This window comes from Pleurodeles waltl, chromosome 8, assembly GCF_031143425.1.
Source record: "Pleurodeles waltl isolate 20211129_DDA chromosome 8, aPleWal1.hap1.20221129, whole genome shotgun sequence".
NCBI lineage: Eukaryota > Metazoa > Chordata > Amphibia > Caudata > Salamandridae > Pleurodeles > Pleurodeles waltl.
Window position 1 is genome coordinate 422,243,845 of NC_090447.1, and position 19,329 is coordinate 422,263,173.

The 19,329-nt window shown below is 42.3% G+C and overlaps 1 protein-coding gene across 2 annotated transcripts in view; it reads right to left on the minus strand.

The window, feature by feature from the left end:
* Positions 1 to 2,268: 2,268 nt before the first annotated feature.
* The window catches only part of SLC9A7 (solute carrier family 9 member A7), a 389,146-nt gene continuing 372,085 nt past the window's right edge, over positions 2,269 to 19,329 (minus strand). For both annotated transcript variants that reach the window (XM_069204294.1, XM_069204295.1), the window contains 2 exons: positions 11,815 to 11,920; positions 2,269 to 5,249 (listed from right to left, as the gene is read on the minus strand). In XM_069204294.1, coding sequence (XP_069060395.1) covers positions 5,001 to 5,249; positions 11,815 to 11,920 — 355 coding nt within the window. In that variant the 3' untranslated portion in view covers positions 2,269 to 5,000. The remainder of the gene's footprint in view (positions 5,250 to 11,814; positions 11,921 to 19,329) is intronic.

The window sequence follows — 19,329 nt, forward strand, 5'->3', positions numbered from 1 at the left end:
AAATGAGGAAGAAAACTATTACATTTATTTAAGTTTACTTATTACCATTATTATATTGTACTTACAATAATTTCAAATAATTTTGTGAGGATAGGTAATTAATGTACATTTCAGATTTAGGGAAGGAAGGGAAAAATCAAGAGAAAATATGTGATTCTATATTATGAATGTCCATTAACTGTTACCTGTGCTTTATAAAAGCAAATAAAATAAACTGGATAGAAAATAAAATGCCTGCAAATACATAGGACTGTGTTGTGAGGATGAATGTACAAAAGCTATTGGTTAGGAAAGCTACTGGTCAATGTAAGTGTGTTTAGTAAACTTTGCACACAAGACCACTCTTTCATTGTTAGCAAATACACCTGATTCTGGAATACTATATAAATATTTATGCCAGTGAAAATAAATGTGGTCCAATAGCATGTTATTCAGAAGAGGTGTACTAAAAACATGCAATCATACATTTAGTACTACAGTGCAAGGGTCAAAATCAAGTTTATAAAGACTTCACAGCAATAGTGACATGAGAAAAAAAATGTTATTGTCTTGTGCATTGCATACAACAATTATCTCACGCAAGGAAACAACCCTCCTAATAGTCATGATATCTCTTCGGTGTGAATTTATCCTGCTACATAAATCTACCCCCTTGCATTCTGGTTTTGATTAAATAAATTTGTTAAAACAAATAAACATAGTAAAAGGCCCTGGCTAAACCATACATTTGATGAGTAGAATGTAATATGCAATTTATTACCATTATTGTGAGAGGGAAGCAGCATCAAGACCCACTCTGTATGCATATAATATATATGATATATATGCAAATGTGCAGAGTAAAATATGCTATTCAATAATATTTTTGAGTGGGAAGAGGGGCAATAACTCATGAGAGTTGAAGCTTCAAGTGGGATGTGAGGTCCATCCCTCAACAATGGTAATAAATTTCACATAGCATTCTGTGCATTCACAAATAGGGTTTATGCCATCACAACCTTTCAAGTTTATTTGCTTAAAAAAAGATCTTTACTCAAAACCAATTTTGCAAGAGGTTACAATTTTGCAGTAAGAAAATAAATCACACTGGGGACCTTGTGGCCATTACTGGAATTATTTCCATGTGGTTAGTAGTTGCAATATGTATTGTGGGAGCAGTAAAGAGTGTCTTTCTAGTGTCAAGTTCCCCTTTACTGCAATTACACTTTTTCACTGCAATAATAAATCAATGTACGCAAATTGGAATGCTTCTTCAGCTCATTGTGTAATGATTCTTTAGCTCCTATTCCTTTTTGTGGGACTTGATACCGGTAATTCTCCTTGGCTGTCAGTCCATGGCAACAAATTGGCAGATAAGGTAAGAACAGAATGTATTATCTCAAACCGGTGAATCTTTTAACTGTTAAGTGGAGTTCCTGTTAGCTTGGGGCTCTCCACGAAAAGGAGATAAATTGCCTTTTCAGTTTTCAGCTCTTTATGACTCATGGAATCTTTTTTCTCTGTGCCACATTTTTCCAAAGCTGGGAGATGCAATCCTGACTCAAAGGTGGTTACTCTCTCTTCTGGTTAGTACCTGAAGTAGGTAAGCAGAAGGAGCTTTGTATTTATTCTCTAAAATATTTTTGTTATTATGTAGGTTTCCTATACTTTTTTTTAATTCTGATACATTCCTTGTTCTCTAATGATGTGAGTTGATCTCAAGAAATATGACATGTATGTTGTTGTTGTTTGACTTCTTGGCCACATGTGGTCCGGGTAGACATGCCCTTTAATAAGAGTTCTCCCCTTCAGTCTATGGGCATTGTTAATTTTGTACCTGAGGGGTTTGAAACAGTGGAGACCTATCACTGCCTGGGTGCATCTTCATACTGTGAGAACTACGATAAGAAAGAGGGATGAAGTGGTGATGCTCTTATTACTTACTGTTAATTCTTATTTTACAGTCTCTCTCTTCATTGTCAAAGTTGTAGGTTCCATCCTTTCTTCCCCAATGGTCCATCCATGACCACTGTGGATCTTCTTTGCTATTTCAAATAGAACTCCTGGATGAAAAGTCACGTAATTTTGACTTTGTGGCAAAGAGGAGGGGTTAAACATTATGTGTTCCATTTAAAGGGTAGATCTATCTGTTTCTAAAGACATGATACACACTCATACTGTATGGACTGTAACTCAGCAGAGGAAGCTTCACTGTGATAATGTATTTAGTACAGTAACATCAAACATATTGCAACTGTGTTGCAAGGATAGATTTATAGACAATGAATGTCAATGTCAAAGTGAGTTTAATAAACGTTTCAAACAAGACTGTGTTTGTTTCCTGATAAAAAACATTCCCTAAGTAGGCTACATCATGAAATAGCTAATGTTCAAATAATAATGGAATTATGATTGTAATACTTTTCAAAACAATAGTTCCAAATCTAGTCATGCTATGTATGAACTAGCTGCTGCGCAATGCACTGAAATAAATGAGAACCAATAAAACAAATTTGGATTGAATGACTTCATAAAGTAGACTTCGTTAGGAAGATCACTTCACCGCCTTATCTGTGTATTGAAAATGGAGCACTAGAGGTTAGAAATGATCATCATTTAAAACCTTAAGTTATGGTGAATGGATTGAAGTAATTCCTTAATAGCTTTATGTGACCCACTATTATATGATGCGATGGTAATCACAATTAATAGTGATGCAAGTGCTAAAATAAATGCAAACAAGATTAGTGCTCTTATTCAATGAAAGTCAGGTACTTGATGTTTGCTAAACATATATTCTTAGATCTCTAAACTTAAAATAGTTATGTATAAGTTTGACTAGAGTGTTTGAGGATGTGTATGTTTCAACTCCTAACTTGTATGGTTACAAGTTTCACTAACTCCCCATTTTAGTATTCTATTCCATTAATACTAATCTTCATTTTTAGATATTTTCCAGTGACTGCCAAAATACTTTTTACAAGGATACATGATTCACTCAGAGTATTACGTGGTTGATTATTCAGCCAGGATTAATAAGCAGAACATGGTATGAGACCACTGCAGCAAACCAGCTGTGTTTTGCAGTAGTGGAAGAATAATGTTAAACATTATGAATTTATAAGTTAATTTTATCCAGATTTTCACCCAGGGAAAAGGTTTATTAGAATAATTCAGTGTATACACTATTCCCCGAATGCATAGCTATGCCAAACATGGCAGGAATTGATCGACAATACAGGAGATAAATAGGAATTTAAAATGATGGACATTAAATTAGAGAAAGAGGAATTTAAAACTACTACCACCTTATTTTAATGAAGTGTTTATTAGGTTACATTAATAAAGGCCACAACCCAGACGTTTTGTAGGAACTAGTTCAAATTTACTGCACTGCTCAGGAAGGCAGTGTTTGACCATGGTACTTGTTTTAAGTGACTTTGAAAAAAAACATTTTCATATCAATTGTGATTTCATTCCAGGAGATTATGGTGTGTGGAAAAGCACGTCAGCAGCTTAAAGGACATCCATAATCAACTTTTATCTTAGGTTTGTGTTCAATATAAAGAAGCAATGGAAGTAAGACTTAGCAGTTTCATTCGGAGAATGGAATGAACAAACGTTTGAATAAAAGAAAATACACATTATTGTCCAAAGAGGGTGTTATTTTAAGACCTTATACTGCTCCAAAAAGACTAATTGACTTGAACACATCAAATACTATATTGTTCACATGGACAATTTTATTACATTTGATTCTGAAATACAACTTTGCAGGTATTGGTTTTATATACCTATGAAGAAACTTACTGCGCATAATTGACCAAAACTGGATGAAATAGTAGTCATAAAGATAACTAGGAAATGGTTAAACTACAAAAGGAAAATATTCATCTTGTTTTAGTTAGAGGGAAAAATATATTATTGCACTGGAAGTGTCTGCTCATCACAAGAAACAAAGATTCGTAATGAAAGAAGCTGGGTGGAGCTGAGGGCCATTACAGTAGATTAGGACTACAATATAACTTAATTATTAATTTCTCCATCCCTGCTTTCTGTGAATAATATCCTTGATAAATTATTTCAACATTAAATTGGAAAAGTCTACGCAACAGATGTTGAGAGGCATTTGGCAATACCAAATGTTTAAGGCTGCTGCATAATTTAGATAGGAGGAATGATATGTTAAGAAGTGATAAAAAATTGGTTTGCTTTTGGGGTGAAGTAAGAGTTAGGGGGCATTGGTGCTAGCTGTGCATCCACCTGGTAATAATTTATTGTCATGGCAAAAAAAACAAAAGAAGTATTGATGCCTTTATAAAATGTCCTGCTCTTGTAGGGGGGTATATTTTGGAAAAAAGTAGAAAGTGCAGCATTTCCATCCCCTCTTTTTTGTTTGACTTACAATGAAGACTTTACATAGCTTGCCATCAAACCAAAAGACAATACATTTCCCAAAACCCAAAAGAAAGTTTGATTTCATGCATTTATATTGCCTGGTCTGAGAAAAAACCATGAACACCTCATTTATATGCAGGTGTTATTTTCAGGTTTCCAGAACATTCAGCGCATGCAATTTGTAATGTCACAAATACTCAAGCGCTTTGTTTTGTCCCTGATGCTGAGAACAGAAAGCATCTACTCTATAATGTAGCATACTGACAATTATGTTTTTTTCCAGAAAAGTGCCTTATTTAAATAACTTAAAAGATCATTGCATAATGCCAAAATGTCTCTGACTCAGTAGATAGTATTTCACTGTGTGCCACTATGTGTGTGGCAAGAGTTGCATATCCACTGTCAACCTCTGGATTCGCCTCAATCAATAAGGTATATTATTAAAAACCAACTACACCATCTTGAAAGCGAATCATGCCTCAGTTTGGTATGTTCAGGTCTCTGTAAAAATTAGTTTTGATGGTTAGTTCAATTCATCCACTTGAACAACCCAAGCACACGGGGGCCTACGGTCCTTCAGGCCACCTCTCTCCTAGGAGCCTATTATGTTTCAGATTCCAATGTCATTGATTGTCTTCCAGTGGAAACACTAGACGGGTGCCCCTATTGGTAATTTCACTGTCACCCATCACCAGCTCACGTTCCAAGGTTTCCACTGAGCTGGTTTTCAGTCTTTTGCTGTCCATGTTCGTGATGGCCATGTGGGAGCCAGAGGATCCATTTGCAGTTATAGCTGTGTCTCCATATGTCATAGTGAGGTCGCCATCATTCAGAATGAAGTCAGAATCCTCATCTCGTGGAGGTTCCACATCCTGAAAAAGAAACACAATAAGAGGTAGAATTGAATGAAGCTCTTGAAAGTCTAAAACGTGAAACCATCAAAATTCTTAATACACATAGATAAAAGACTATGGACCTGGCTGAAATCTTGGCTGCAAAGGTACTCTGTTGCAATGGGAATACCCTTTCCGCCAATCGGAAGATCCATTCCATGATTTAAAGATGGCCAGACATTCAGTCATGCCGCCATCATAACCCTTTCTCAGAGTAAGGACTGAATTTAGAGTGGGCAGACACAGAGCCAGTTTTTATAATGTCCACCGAAAACATGGAAAAGTAAAAACTCTTCAAAGCGCTCCCGCTATGGAAAAACACTTCGATGCGAGGGGGTTATTACTTTTTTATTTTCAAAAACAGAATCCCGTTTTGGGATATTGTTTTTGAACATACAAAAGGAAAATGAAAGTGTGCCATGTGGCACTATCATGTTGATGGAGCAGCAAGTCATGCTTTCATTGCATTTACAGGAAATGCTGTGATGGCAGTTCCTGTAAAGCAAGAGATGTCCAACAGGCTGGCTGACATCGCTAAGGACCAGATGTACGACCATTTCATTTTGTGAGTCTCTAGTTGCGATTCATTGCGAATTGCAATTACAGACTCCCAAAATAAAATGTACAAATGTGTCTCAGACACATTTAGCTATTCCGAAAGGGGTTGCAAATGACCTACCTCATTAATATTCATGAGTTAAGTAGAAATTTGCAACCCCATTGGGATTGGCTGCACTCACAGGGATGGTGGCCTGCTGGCTACAGTAGACCACCATGTCTGTGGCTGCTTTTTAAACGAAGCATTTTTTTTAAATGCAGCCCGTTTTCCTCAAAGGAAAACAGCATGCATTTCAAACAGAAAAATGAAAGGTTTTCTTTTCATTTTTTTTTTTTTTTTTAAAGAGTAGGCACTGGTCCATGCCACTACAAGCTCTGCAAAAATATTTTCGCTTCCATTCACAAAGGGGAAGGGGTCCCTTGGGGATCCCTACCTGTTTGCGAATGGGTTACCACCAACTTTAAGTTGGTGGTAACTGCGATTGTTTTATGACCGCATTCTGAGAATCGGGCCGTTTGCTACATAAATATAGCTACATACATCTGGCCCTAAATGTGGCAGGTGGAGTACCCTCACCATGGTAGGAGTAAAGTACTCTGCCACTGCAATGGTGCTGATGTAGCTGAAATGTCACAATAATCATCTATACGTAACAATCTTTGCATTTTGTTAGTTGAAATCCTAACAAGCTAACTATAAAGTGGTGCACTGAAAATCTATATGAAAGTGCATTCACTGTAGAATAGTGATTTTAAGTGATGTGGTATAGCCAAGTACAATAATTTGTTTTGATTTCATGTGTTTCTTAATGATGTTAATTAATAGTTTTCACTGAAACAATGAATTTCTAAAAAGAAATGCTTTAAGTGTTACAAGCAAACGTTGAAAATTGTAGACTATATCTAATGGAATGTATTAACATAGTTATTTTGTTTTAAATCTACTGTAACATGAACACTGACAAGACAATGATGAATTTATAATTTTGAATGTTATATGTAAATTGCTTGATGTAAATGAATCTGCCATTTGAATTCACTTTAGTTAGCCTATATGAGGCCTGCAAGGCTCTGTTGTCTAAAACGTGTATAAAAACCTTTAGTCATTCTTGCTAACATTTCTTTTTTTTTCAGACTTCGTTCCCATGAAATGCTAGCTTGGAATTCGATTTCCTATTATTTTACCCATGGTGAGCCTGAGAAAGCAACCTTGAACCCAGTACATTGAGGAACTGGGCAATAAAGAATTGTTTCAAATCGTACAGATGAGCTAAGATATGGTAAATGGGAATCTTTCCTGATGTTTCAAGTGACTGTCATAGGAAATGCCTTGATTGGACAGTGAAGTCTTCTGATTGATGTAACAAAGCTAATTAATTAATAATCACTATGGACTTTAATATACCGTTACCCATTTGGATTAACATTCATTCTTGTTGCCCCTCCTTTTAGGAGCAAATTCTCTTGGATTTTGAGAGGTACAGACCTCTCTGCCCTTACCCTTAATTTTCAATGCTTTGCTGAGACTTAGGAATTTTCCCTGGAGAAAACTCTTGACAGAACTTCTGAAATGCTGACACCTTCCCTTTTTACCTACTTTTTGTTAACCTTGGTTGGTCACGTTTTGACCCAGATGTTGTTTATCCAAATTCTTTTTGCCCTCTATTTTCTTTTTACTTTTTGTCCTCATGTGTTTTATCCCCACGCATGCTACTTGAAACTTGCCAAGTTGCAGGGTTTTCCCCTTTGTTCTAGTTACCTAAACTTAGATGACTCTTAATTTGTCTTTATGCTTAAAAGAACCGAACAGCCTTTGTTTTCAAATCCTAAAATAATTATTCTGATGCCATATATTGCTATTGTTGAATGTTTAATCTTTTTGATGTTAGTTTGTCTAAACTTCTTTAGATGCCTCGGTCAACCGACAGTGATTCTGTATCTTTCTAGTCTTGTTTTGAGAATCATTTACATACATTTATGCATGAGCCTGTAATAAAATCCTTAACTACATTCCTGACTGGAGTTTTTCTTGTGTGGCCACCTGGGTCATACTTTTATTTTGAATTGTCGTTTGAGTTGTAATGCCTAACCTTTCTACCCCATTTTTCTGGGTGAGAAAACCCACTTACCTTGTTTAAAAGCATATTTGGCAAAAGCTTTACGAAATCTAATACCAAAATTTAGATCAGGCCTTTTGTGCCTCACTACTAGTTCCATGGAAGTAGGGTGAGGGATAACAGATTTCTGATTATGGCTAGTATCCTAAAACCACAATCTGGATATAAAAGGTTATTCCTCCTGGAATGGAAAATAAAATATGGACCCTGGAATATCGGGTCCAAACATGCATGTTTTTCTGAGAGACATAACAGGCCCAAATCTATACAAATTTACTGTTTGCTTAGAAACAGTGGCAAATGTGTGCAATAGGTTTTTAAGGTCATAGTGGGGAACCAGTGGCAGGATGGAAGAGTGGATCTAGCTTCAGCTGGGAGCGGGCACATTTTCCACTCCCTGTGCTACAAGAAGTAGGTGGTTGGGACCTGTCACAGCAGCTGCCTGCAGCCCCCTTAAGTCTACTGAGAGACATCTTCTCACTCGCAACATAGCCATATTTAGTGTATCCAAAAAGAGGTACGTTTGTCTTTAAATTTATTCATGAATCAATAAAGCCCTTCCAATGTAAGCACTGAATTTAAGAATCAAGGCAGTACATAAAAACATAAACGGGCTTAGTTGCTTATAGACAGAATTGATTAGGTGCTAATGTCAGGTAACTCAATAACACTTATAAACCATGCTAACAGTGTCATGTATTACTAACTAGAGGAAGGGTGAAGAACTGTGACTGCTAGCATGGAGCCGGAAGAGGCTTCTTGGTGAGCATCTGCTGTCTGGGTGATGGGATCTCAAGACGTGTATTTTAAGGCCTGTCTTTAATTCCAGGAGGGAGGGGGGCTCAGAGTTAACGGAGGTTGAGTTGGACACTCCTTTGCAGGGAATCAAGCAGTTGGAACCCTCTATGCATGGATAGGGTGCAGATTCCTCGGAATGAGGTTAAAAAGTCCTGATCAGCTGACCCGGGTGAGTGAGAAGAGATGCGTTTAACGCTCGGCTGAAGTACTCTAATCATATGTTAAGATGGAGTAAGTAGAGGTTATTAACATTTCAGACACATAAAACATTGGGAAGGACACAGTCCTAGGAGCAGAGGATGGGAGGGGAGAAACTTCTGTTCTGGAAGCACCCAGCATGAGGGAGCAGAGTCATGCAGTGAATAATGACTGTGCAGCATTCTAAAATATTGTTTGTTGATGGCATATGAAAGAGGGGTAGGCAAAAAAGATCTGACACTACACAAGTGATGTTCAAGGCCAAAGCTTTAGATAATGTCTCGGAGGGAGGTAGTATAGAGAGAAACATAAATGGGCCAGGACTGATGCTTGAAGGATGCTGAAAAGCAAGCGGTGGTAGAGAGTGTGTAGCATCCTAAAACACAATGAGCAAATCAGGAGGTAGGATGGGAACCATTCTAATGCGGTATCTGCAATGCCAAGAAAGGCAAAAGCTTCCAATATGGTTGAGTTATCAACGGGGTTGAAAACTGAGGAGCAGCACAGGAGGATGCGAGTAGAGAAAAGAAGGTGTGTGACGGTGAGGAAGTAAGTGCAAGAGTGTCGTCTCTATAAAGTGGAGTTGGTGAATGTCAAATCGTAGCGGATCGGGAAGGGTAAAGACACAAAGGTATCTGGTGAGTGAGATGCTATAGGGTTTTGAAGAAGCTGAGATGCAAGTCATTAGATGGGAATAAGGGGCCAACTGCAGTTTCTATTAAAAGGACAAGACTAAAGCACTTTTGAAACAGTTTAGGTAAGCCAAAGAGGGTAGACAGAGATTTAGATGAGGAGTGCTTTATAACTTCCATGGTGCATGGGTCATATGGGGAAAAGAATAGGTTGGTTTATTTGAGTATGGATATTGTTTAAGAAATTGGAGTATTATTTGAGGGGGAGAGGATATATAATCACAATCAAGTAATAATCACAATCCCTGTTAGGGTGAACGACTAACATAACTAAATAAATATGTGCCTCACCTCCTGCAGCTTGGCACCAAGCAATCAGAATTAACTTAAAGGCAGTCTGTAAATTATTCATGCAGCACTCAACAGGCACCACTTGGAGGTTAGGACTGACACAATCAAAGGCCAGCAGCAGGGTCCATGGCAGCTCCAGTTGGTACTGGTCAGGTGCAGGGAAGGGGGCCTCTGGAAGCTTGTTGTGTCCCTATAGCGCAAACAAAAGGTCAGCCAACTGACCATTGGAGAGACTTCTGAGGTCCTGGGTTCAAGGTAAGCTGGCACACTCTTCCTTCATATTATTCAGACAGTATGGCAGTCCCTCTTCTGATTCCCCCCAGGTCCAGGAATGTTCTGAGGAGAGGACTGCGGGTCCATTTTTATGCGCAGAGCCAGCCCGTGGGTGGTGACCTATCTTTTATCTACCCTCTAAACCAGTTCTGGTCAGTTCCTCTACTTCCACTGGGTTTGGTGTCACCCTGACTAGAGGGACAGAGTGATGAAGGCCTAGGTGTGAGCTTCACCTGCCACTGACAAGTGATCATCCTTTGTAGCGCAGGAAGGGGCTGAGCACAGCCCCCAGGCCATCCTGTCAAGTGCCCCCTCCCCATATCCGGTGCCTTTTATCCACTGTCTGGGTGCAATAGACATCTCACCACAGTGAAGCCATCAGGGGTCTGGTGAGGAAAGTGACAACTTTCTAAATGTGTCATTTCCAAAACAGTGATAAAAAATCTGATTTGACCATTAAGTTGGAGTTTAAATTACTATCAAAATGAGTCCTTGAACCATTTTACTAGCTACTCCCAAATTGAATTTAGCATTTATTAAATGCAAGTTTAACTTGAGTGCCAGTCTTGCCACATGCCACAATGAAAAAACTACTTTGGAGGCTTGACACTGCCAGGAAATGTAAAACATTAAATATACATACCCTACTTTTAAATACCATGCAGCCTGTGCCTCTAGGCTTGGGGATCTACCTTAGGTGTGACCTATAAGTATTCAAAATGGAAGGTTTAGGCCTGGAAAAGGGTTGGGTTTGCCAGGTTGCAATGGCAGATTAAAATTTCACACTCATGCTGCAGTGGTGGGCCTACAGGTATGCTTTATAGTGTAACTTTGGTGGATGGCACAGTGAATTATGCATTCCACCAGTAGCATTTGATTTATCAGCCATAGGTATAGGTAGTACCATATACTAAAGTAAATAATGTAAATTAAATGTGCCAATCAGGTGAATACCAATTTTACCATGTTTAGCAGGAGAACACAAGCCCATTTAGCAGGGATAAAGTACACATCGTTCTATAGTCAACAAAAATAGTTTTCAGTAAAAAGGCAAAAAATCCTGGGTGACCCTGAAGGAAGGGCAAATTGGCTCTGTAGGGGAGAACAGATAAGTATTGTGGAATATGGTAGAGAAAGGACAGGCTACATGACAGCGGAGGGCAAAATAGATAATATAAAGGGTGCCTACAGTGATTGGTAATTTTTACACGTTTCATTCTAGCAACAGCTAATCAGAGGTATATGGCCTGGCTCAAATATTAGGAAGCGCTGAGTACAAGCGCAGCCAATTTGGCATGGCAAATATAGCCTTTCACTGAATCCTGCTAAAAGAATTTCTCTTACTGGCAGAGTAACGTGTTTCCCCAGATATGCTCCCCACTTATGCTAGGTCCTTCCCAGGGCTATCTTTCTGTGTTGGCTGCATTCTTTTCTTATTGGTCATTAGAACACATTATTTTTAAAATTTACATTTCAGAATCCTGAAAAAAATAGAGCAACCAGAAAGTGATATGTACAATAGGCACTACATCAAAACCAATATATTTTCTAAAGAGATTACACACGAACGTACAGGATACAGGAAAATAACATGCTGTTCCCTGCCCTTGCACTTACCTCCTGAACCTGAGGGCTGGTAAAACACCTGGCTATCAGTCCACACCAACTTGGTAAGGTCGTGATCAACGGAGGACCACTATGGGTGAGAATCGGTTTCAGATAACTTTGCTTAATGTAAGGAAAAATAGTTTGGTCAACTTTGCATAAGTAAACCACTGAAGCCTTAACTGAAGTTCACAGTGGTCACTTTTAAAACTGGTGACTAAGAAAACAAAACAGATGTTGGGCAATCCCATTTCAGTTACACGAAGGCACACTAAAATAGCAGGCAGACACTTTGCAGAAATACAACCGTTTTGTTATTGTCTGTTGCCCTTGAAATTTAACCAAACCAAATCAGGACATTCCTATTCAACATATGAAAGTGATTTTCTTGCAGTTCTGGGAACATTTAAGGGAGGTGTCTTCAAGCTGCTCTGATTCATCTAGTACAGTATGGCAACTGTAATTTACTAAGACCTGATTACATGTGGCCCGATAGTTCCCTAGCTCTGTGCAGCGATCTGATTCAAAAGTTATGAGGGCTTTACCCCATCCTTTAATGACTCGGTGTGAATGTCTGCACCCCACTCTTTTCCAAGGTTATATAATGGCATGTGAAACTTGCCTATATAAACCCAGGGGAAATGCCTAGTAAATACTAAGAAATGCAGATTTTAGTGAAACCAGCACTAAAATCTGCATGTTATGGCCCATTGTGAATGGCCAAACTAATAATAAGCAACGGTTAGTGCACCCAGTAAACATCGAAACCTTGGGTATAGTATTTTATTGTTATAATTATCTCCAACCCATCTGGGGCACTTGAAATCATTACAGAAGAGTCACATAGACAGTGCATTTTATTGTAGTATTTATTTGTATAGCGCTTACAACCGCTATATGGTGCACTGAAGTGCTTACCAACATGAAAAGTGAGCTAGACTGGTAGGGTGCTGTTTTATTTAGAGCCTATATGGGAAGTGCTGTAATGTTGTGTGTGATGACCACTGAGGTGCGGTTTTCATGGTGGGTGATGGGATGGTATGAGAGAGAGATAGAAACCCAAATTATAATTATAACAAGGACTAACCAGCTTAGCCACAGCTATGCATGATTTGTGCAGGTACGCCAAAAAGGAAGGCAATCACAGAAGCAACATGCACCACGCAGAGATACTATGTAGCAAGTAAAAAGATACCAAGAGCAAGAATTAGGAAACGGTGAAAAAAAAAGCAGAAGCCATGCACCAAACAAGTTTTTATTTTTATTTTACCTTGTGTACTCCTTGATAAAATACACCCTATAAAGGAAGAAGGATGTGGAACAGCAATCAACTCTAGCAACAACACAGAGTTTAAAAGGCCCAGGTTACATCTACTTCTGCTAGGCTGAAACAAGCCAAAATTAGAGCAGCAGTTCACCCCTAAAGCCCCTCTCAAGCTCTCAATGTCACAAAGGTGTCCGAGCACCAGGCCGATGAGCCCTCATCTGGTTGTAGTTTAGGCCTCAGCCAGATGGATACCCTGCACCTGCGAGGGTTAGTGATGAAGGATTAAGTAGGTTGCTGCCCTGACATCACAAGAGTGAATCGGCTTGCCTTGTGTTACCCTGCTGTCCTCATCACCCATGCACCCCTAGTACTTTCTGTGAATTCCAGAGACCCTTGTTCTTTCTAGTTTACATAATTTTTCTTCTAGAATTTCCTACCAGACCAAACTGCATGAAGGTCCTCTCGTTACATGTGTCATGCTCTTTTGAAGAAGTTAATTTTTGCTAATGCAACTTTAACCATCTCTGATTTTTTCACACAGCTCTCAGATGTATCACCATCCTCTCAAATAGGATTAGAATTCAACTTAAGCAAGCAAACAATTCTGGAGGAAACCAGATTTTAAAATTATTTCTTAAAGCTTAAGGCAGCTGCTCCGGGATCATTGAGAAATTTGATTTGTTAACCATACAGTGGCAGTCGGTTTGGATGGTTGCTTCTTGGCCAAAGCGTAGCACATTTTGATGCAAAGAAAAACCCAACAAGAGATGGTACGCTTTTGCATCGCCTTCCCTTTTTTTCTCCCACATACCCAATGAAGAGTTGATCGTCCACCCGGAAATCTTTAGTATGATTGAGGAAGAACGCCAGCGCTCTTTTTGGGTCCAGACAGTGGAGTCTCTCCTCCTCATGGGAAGAATGTGGGGGTGCGTAGAAAGTAGGCAGAGTGATGGACTGGCCTACATGTAAGGGTGTAACCACCTTAGGAAGGAAGGAAGTCCTAGTGCGTAACACAACTTTGTCAGGGTGCACAGAAAAGTATGGAGGCTTTGAGGAAAGGGCCTGAAGCTCACTCACCCTGCGAGCAGAGGTGATAGAGACCAGAAAGACAGTTTTGAAGGTGAGGCGCCGCAAGGGACAATTATGCATTGGCTCAAAAGGGGGTACACATCAAATAAGTAAGTACAAGATTAAGGTCCCACTGAGGCATGATAAATGGAGTGAGAGGAAATAAATGGGTGAGCCCTTTTAGGAATCTACTCACAATAGGAGATTTAAAGAGTGAGGGACTTATCAGGTAGCCTAAGACAGGCCAAAACTGCAGATAAATACCCTTTAAAGGTGCTCAATGCCGAGCCCTGCTGGGCCAAAGAAAGAATGAACAGAAGAACCCCGGATAGAGGGGCAGAAAGGGGATCAATAGATCTGTTGGTACACCATGCCACAAATTTATTCCAATGACAGGCGTATACAGTTTTGGTTGATAAATGCCTGCTTGCCAAAACAACATTGCAGACTTCGGGTGGAAGGGCAAAAGCCGTCAACTGTTGCCGCTCAATCTCCACGCATGAAGGCGGAGGTTGGGGAGGTTCGGGTGAACAACCGTCCCCTGTTGCTGCAACAGAAGATCCCCCCAAAGAGGCAGTCTGAGTGGAGGATTGATGGACATGCTCATTAGCTTTGGATACCATACTCTCCGTGCCCAGTCCGGAGCCACCAAGATGACCTGGGCCCGGTCGTTCCTGATTTTCTTGAGAACTCTGGGCAGAAGAGGTATAGGTGTAAAGGCGTAAAGGAGGCCAGAGTTCCACTCGAGAAGAAAAGTGTCTCCAAGTGAGTGCCGCCTTGGAAACTCCAACGCGCAAAACAGCTGACCTTGCGCGTTCTCTGCAGAGGCGAACAGATCTAACCAAGGCTCTCCCCACTGCTGAAAGAGACCTTGCGCCACCTCCGGATGGAGACGCCATTCATGATCGGCTGTGCATCGACGGCTGAGTTTGTCCGCTCTGGTGTTGAGGAAACCCGCCAGACGTTGAACCATCAGGGTAATGCCCTGATGTTCCAGCCATGTCCAGAGGCGTAGTGCCTCCTGACAAAGGGTCCAAGACCCTACTCTGCCCAGTTTGTTGCAGTACCACATGGCAATAGTATTGTCCGTGAACACCTGCACCACTTTTCCTTTGAGAGAGGGAAGGAATGCTTTCAACACAAGCCTGATCGCCCGGTGCTCCAGCAGATTGATATGGAGCTCCGACTCCGCCGGAGACCAGAGTCCTCTAATCTTCGCCTCTCCCATGTGGCCGCCCCAAAACAGAAGTGATGCATCTGTCACTATAGAAAGATCTGGTTGGGGGAAGGGAGAGGGATCTGCTGTGGACCCAATGTGGATTCGAAGGCCACCACTTCAGGTCTTTTGCAGTTCCCTCTGGGATCTGGACCAGGCCGGAGAGATTCCCCTGATGCTGCGCCCGCTGGAACTTCAGGTCTCACTGCAAAGCCCACATACGCCATCTGTTACTAGCAGGATGCAGGAGACCACGAGGCCCAGCGTCTCAGAGACAGTCTCACCGAAACCCAAGACCGAGGACGAAAGATCGGAATCATAGCCTGAATGTCTTGGACTCGCTTTTTGGGAGGATAACAAAACTGCACTATCTCCAGAACCGCTCCGATGAAAGGGAGCGACTGAGAGGGGGCCAGGTGTGACTTCGGCACGTTTATAGTGAACCCCAGTGTGTGCAGGAGGTTCGCCGTAGTCTGAAGGTGGGAGACGACTTTCTGGGGCGACTCCGCCTTCAACAGCCAGTCGTCAAGGTAGGGAAAGACTGAGACCCCTAACCTGTGTAGATGAGGTGCAACCACCGCCATCACTTTCGTCAACACCCGAGGGGCGCTGGTAAGGCCAAAGGGGAGCACGGTAAACTGAAAGTGCTTGTGACCTACCACGGATTGTAGGTAATGTCTGTGGGCAGGCAGGATGGGGATGTAGAAATAAGCGTCCTGTAAGTCCAACGCTACCATCCAGTCTCCTGGGTCCAAGGCAGACAGAACCTGAGCCAGGGTGAGCATTTTGAATTTCTCCTTCTTGAGGAAGCAGTTTAGGTCCCGAAGGTCTAGGATAGGACATAAGCCCTTGTCCTTTTTTGGTATCAGAAAGTAGCAGGAATAACAACCACAACCTACTTCTGGCACAGGGACCTTTTCTATAGCTCCCTTGGCCAGTGGGGTAGGTGATGGCGAATCCTGCCATCAACTGGACGGGAGTGAGGTGACGGACTAGGAGGGTTTGGAGGCTGCAGCAGGGGCAGAGGTGGACTGGGCAGACCGTTGGTTCCCCGGCCACGCATAGGCTGAACAGCGTGCGCGGCAAACTGGCTGGGTGGATGACGAGACAGGGAGCCCCTTCTGTGGCCACGAAAGGAGTGAAAAGCAGACTGTGGTTAGCGAGGGGCAGAGGAAAGACCGAGGGACCGAGCCATAGCCTGGGAAACCTTGAATCTCTCCAAGGCCGAGTCCACTTCGTCTCCGAAGAGACAGGAGCCATCAAAGGGCATGTCCATGAGTGACTGTTGGACATCTCCTGAATAACCAGAAGTACGTAACCAGTCGTGGTGTTGTAAGGCCACCGTCTTAGCAACCAATCTGCCCAGAGAGTCGGTCGTGTCCAGCCCACAACGGATTGTGAACTTTGCCGCATCTCTCCCGTCGGTCACAGCTTGGGAGACGATAGCACGGGCCTCCTCCGGTATCTGCGGCAGGACTTGTGCAACCGTATCCCACAAAGAGTGGGTATAGCGGCCCAAAAGGCATGCAGTGTTTACAGACCGCAGCACGAGACTGGAGGAAGAAAAAAAACTTCTTGCCAAACTGTTCCAGTCTTTTGGATTACCTATTCAGGGGTGCGGAACGGAATGCGCCTGAAGAAGAGGAAGCCTGGATAACAAGACTCTCAGATGTGGAGTGTTGAGACAGGTATTTAGAGTCGCTCAGCGCGAGGTGATGGCAGCATGCAATAGTCCTATTCACAAGACCCCCTGTGTTGGGTTTGGACCAGGTACCCAAAAGGACATCGGTGAGGGTTTCATTAAATGGAAAAGGGGCTCTGAAGTAGAAGCCCCAAGCTGAAGCACCTCGGTCAGGAGATTAGACCTGACCCCAACAGGGGGAAGCTCGAGATCAAGGACCTCAGCTGCCCTACTGACCACCATACCATAAGTTGCTCCCTCTGCCATAGCCACGTTAGGAGGAGACAGCAAGCCAGCGTCAGGAGAAGTATCCATACCACTTGCTTCGCCTAATTCCTGAGCCCAGTCCATAGAAGGATCATCCTGGTATTCATAAGGGTCCAAGGACCCCTCCAATCCCTCCCCATATACGTACCCATAGGAAAAGGGTTCCGAATAAGACTTGGGGCGAAAAGGCCCTATTGAAGTCGAAAGGTGGCATCAGCCAACGCCGGTCCGACTCTGAGTCATCAGGTATAAGAATTGGGTCGTCGACGAAAGTGGGCACTACCGACGTCAGGCGCGTCGACAATCGACCTAGCGCCGGGGAAGGTCTCAAAGGTGCGACGGGCACCGGTGCGGATCCGCATACAGATCTGGAGGTGACCTCAGTGGCCGGAGCCAAACCCACCAGCGTGGAACCCGAAGGCCCCTCAGCCGAACCCCTTGGGCCCGAAGGCGCCGTATCGGGGTTGGACTGCCCAAAGATGAGACACATTGCCTCATAAAACTCTAAGTTGGGTGGGGGTCACTCCGGCTCCGGGAAACTCGGGGAAGCGCAGAGCAGACCCAGACACAGGCTCTGAGAACAGAGGCCTTGTGCGTGGACAATTTTCCGGCGTCGCCGAGCGACGGGGCAAAGTCGGAGAGCGATGGGACTTCTTCTTCTTACCTTGACCTGAGGATTTTGAAGAAGACGAGTGGTGATGACTCCACGACCGATCTTGAGACCTTCCTCTCGAGCGAGACTGGGACCTATGCGGAGTCGAGTGCCAGGCCGCCATAAGCTTTAGGGACCGCTCCCTCAAAGCTTCAGGTACATGGCCTGGCACTCGGAGCACGACTTCGGGCCGTGGTCGCACTCGAGACACCACAGACAAATCAGATGAGGATCCATCACCGACATCGTCCGATGACAGTCCTCGCATGGCTTGAACCCGGTCTTCGGGGACATCATCGATGCACCAAAGTTTCACAGAAAAAACTCGACAAAACTGTCAAATTCGGCCAAAAAATACCCAGGGTAGCTCTTCTCCGTATCAGCGCGTGGTACGGAAAGAAAAGAACTGACGTCACTGCGCGGGGGCGGCATTTATAAACTACCCCAACGTCATCACGGCAACTACAACGCCAATGATGCCCGTGGAGTTGACCTACGCCACCTGCCGACGCGCAAGGGTATTGCTCGAAGAAAAATCTCCGGATCCAGTCTGAAGTCTCTATCAGATATAGCTATATATGAGTAATGATCATTGACCATAATGGAGTCTTGTATTTACTATTCTAACTAAATGCACGCCTTGATATTAGGGTAGGTCATAAAGCAGACCAAGGCACACATAACTGCTCTATTAGGTTTTTTATACGCTTGTTTGAAAGTACCTAAACACACTGCCGGGACCAGTTCCCATAGCACAATGGTTGTCAAAGAGATGGCGGTTGTCAAGGTATACGAACACTATTAGGTCTGATCCTCATAGCATTGGTTAAAAACATAGACACACAAACAAACCCGATCTCCTTTTGATATTATAATGGATTGAATTAAGCCCATTAATTCACTAAGCCACTATACCTGGCTCACTCTGCCAGTCCACACTCATAATCAATGCAATTATGTCTTGACTCGCTACTGCATGTTGAGTTTGCCATAGCATAACAACAGCTTAGAATTTACTACAAAGAATGTTCTTGCTACTGCTGTGGACCATACAACACAATACAGATACAGAAAGCAGTCATTCTGCTGGAGTGTTGCTGACTTATATCGAACAAGGGGTGCCCAAATGTTTAACTTGCAAAGGTTTGTTGTTCTGTTGACCTGTACACAACATGGAAAAGGCAGCAGACACCCATACATCAATATGAAAATTAGAAATCCACGAGACAAGTAACGGTCTGGGAGAAGGTGCTATTATGGACGATCTGATAAGAAACTATTTCTAAAGTGTGAAGTCAAACATACATTTATGTGACATCAACAAGCCGTGACTCAACACTGCCATGATCATAATACTCTCAATACGATTCTACGCA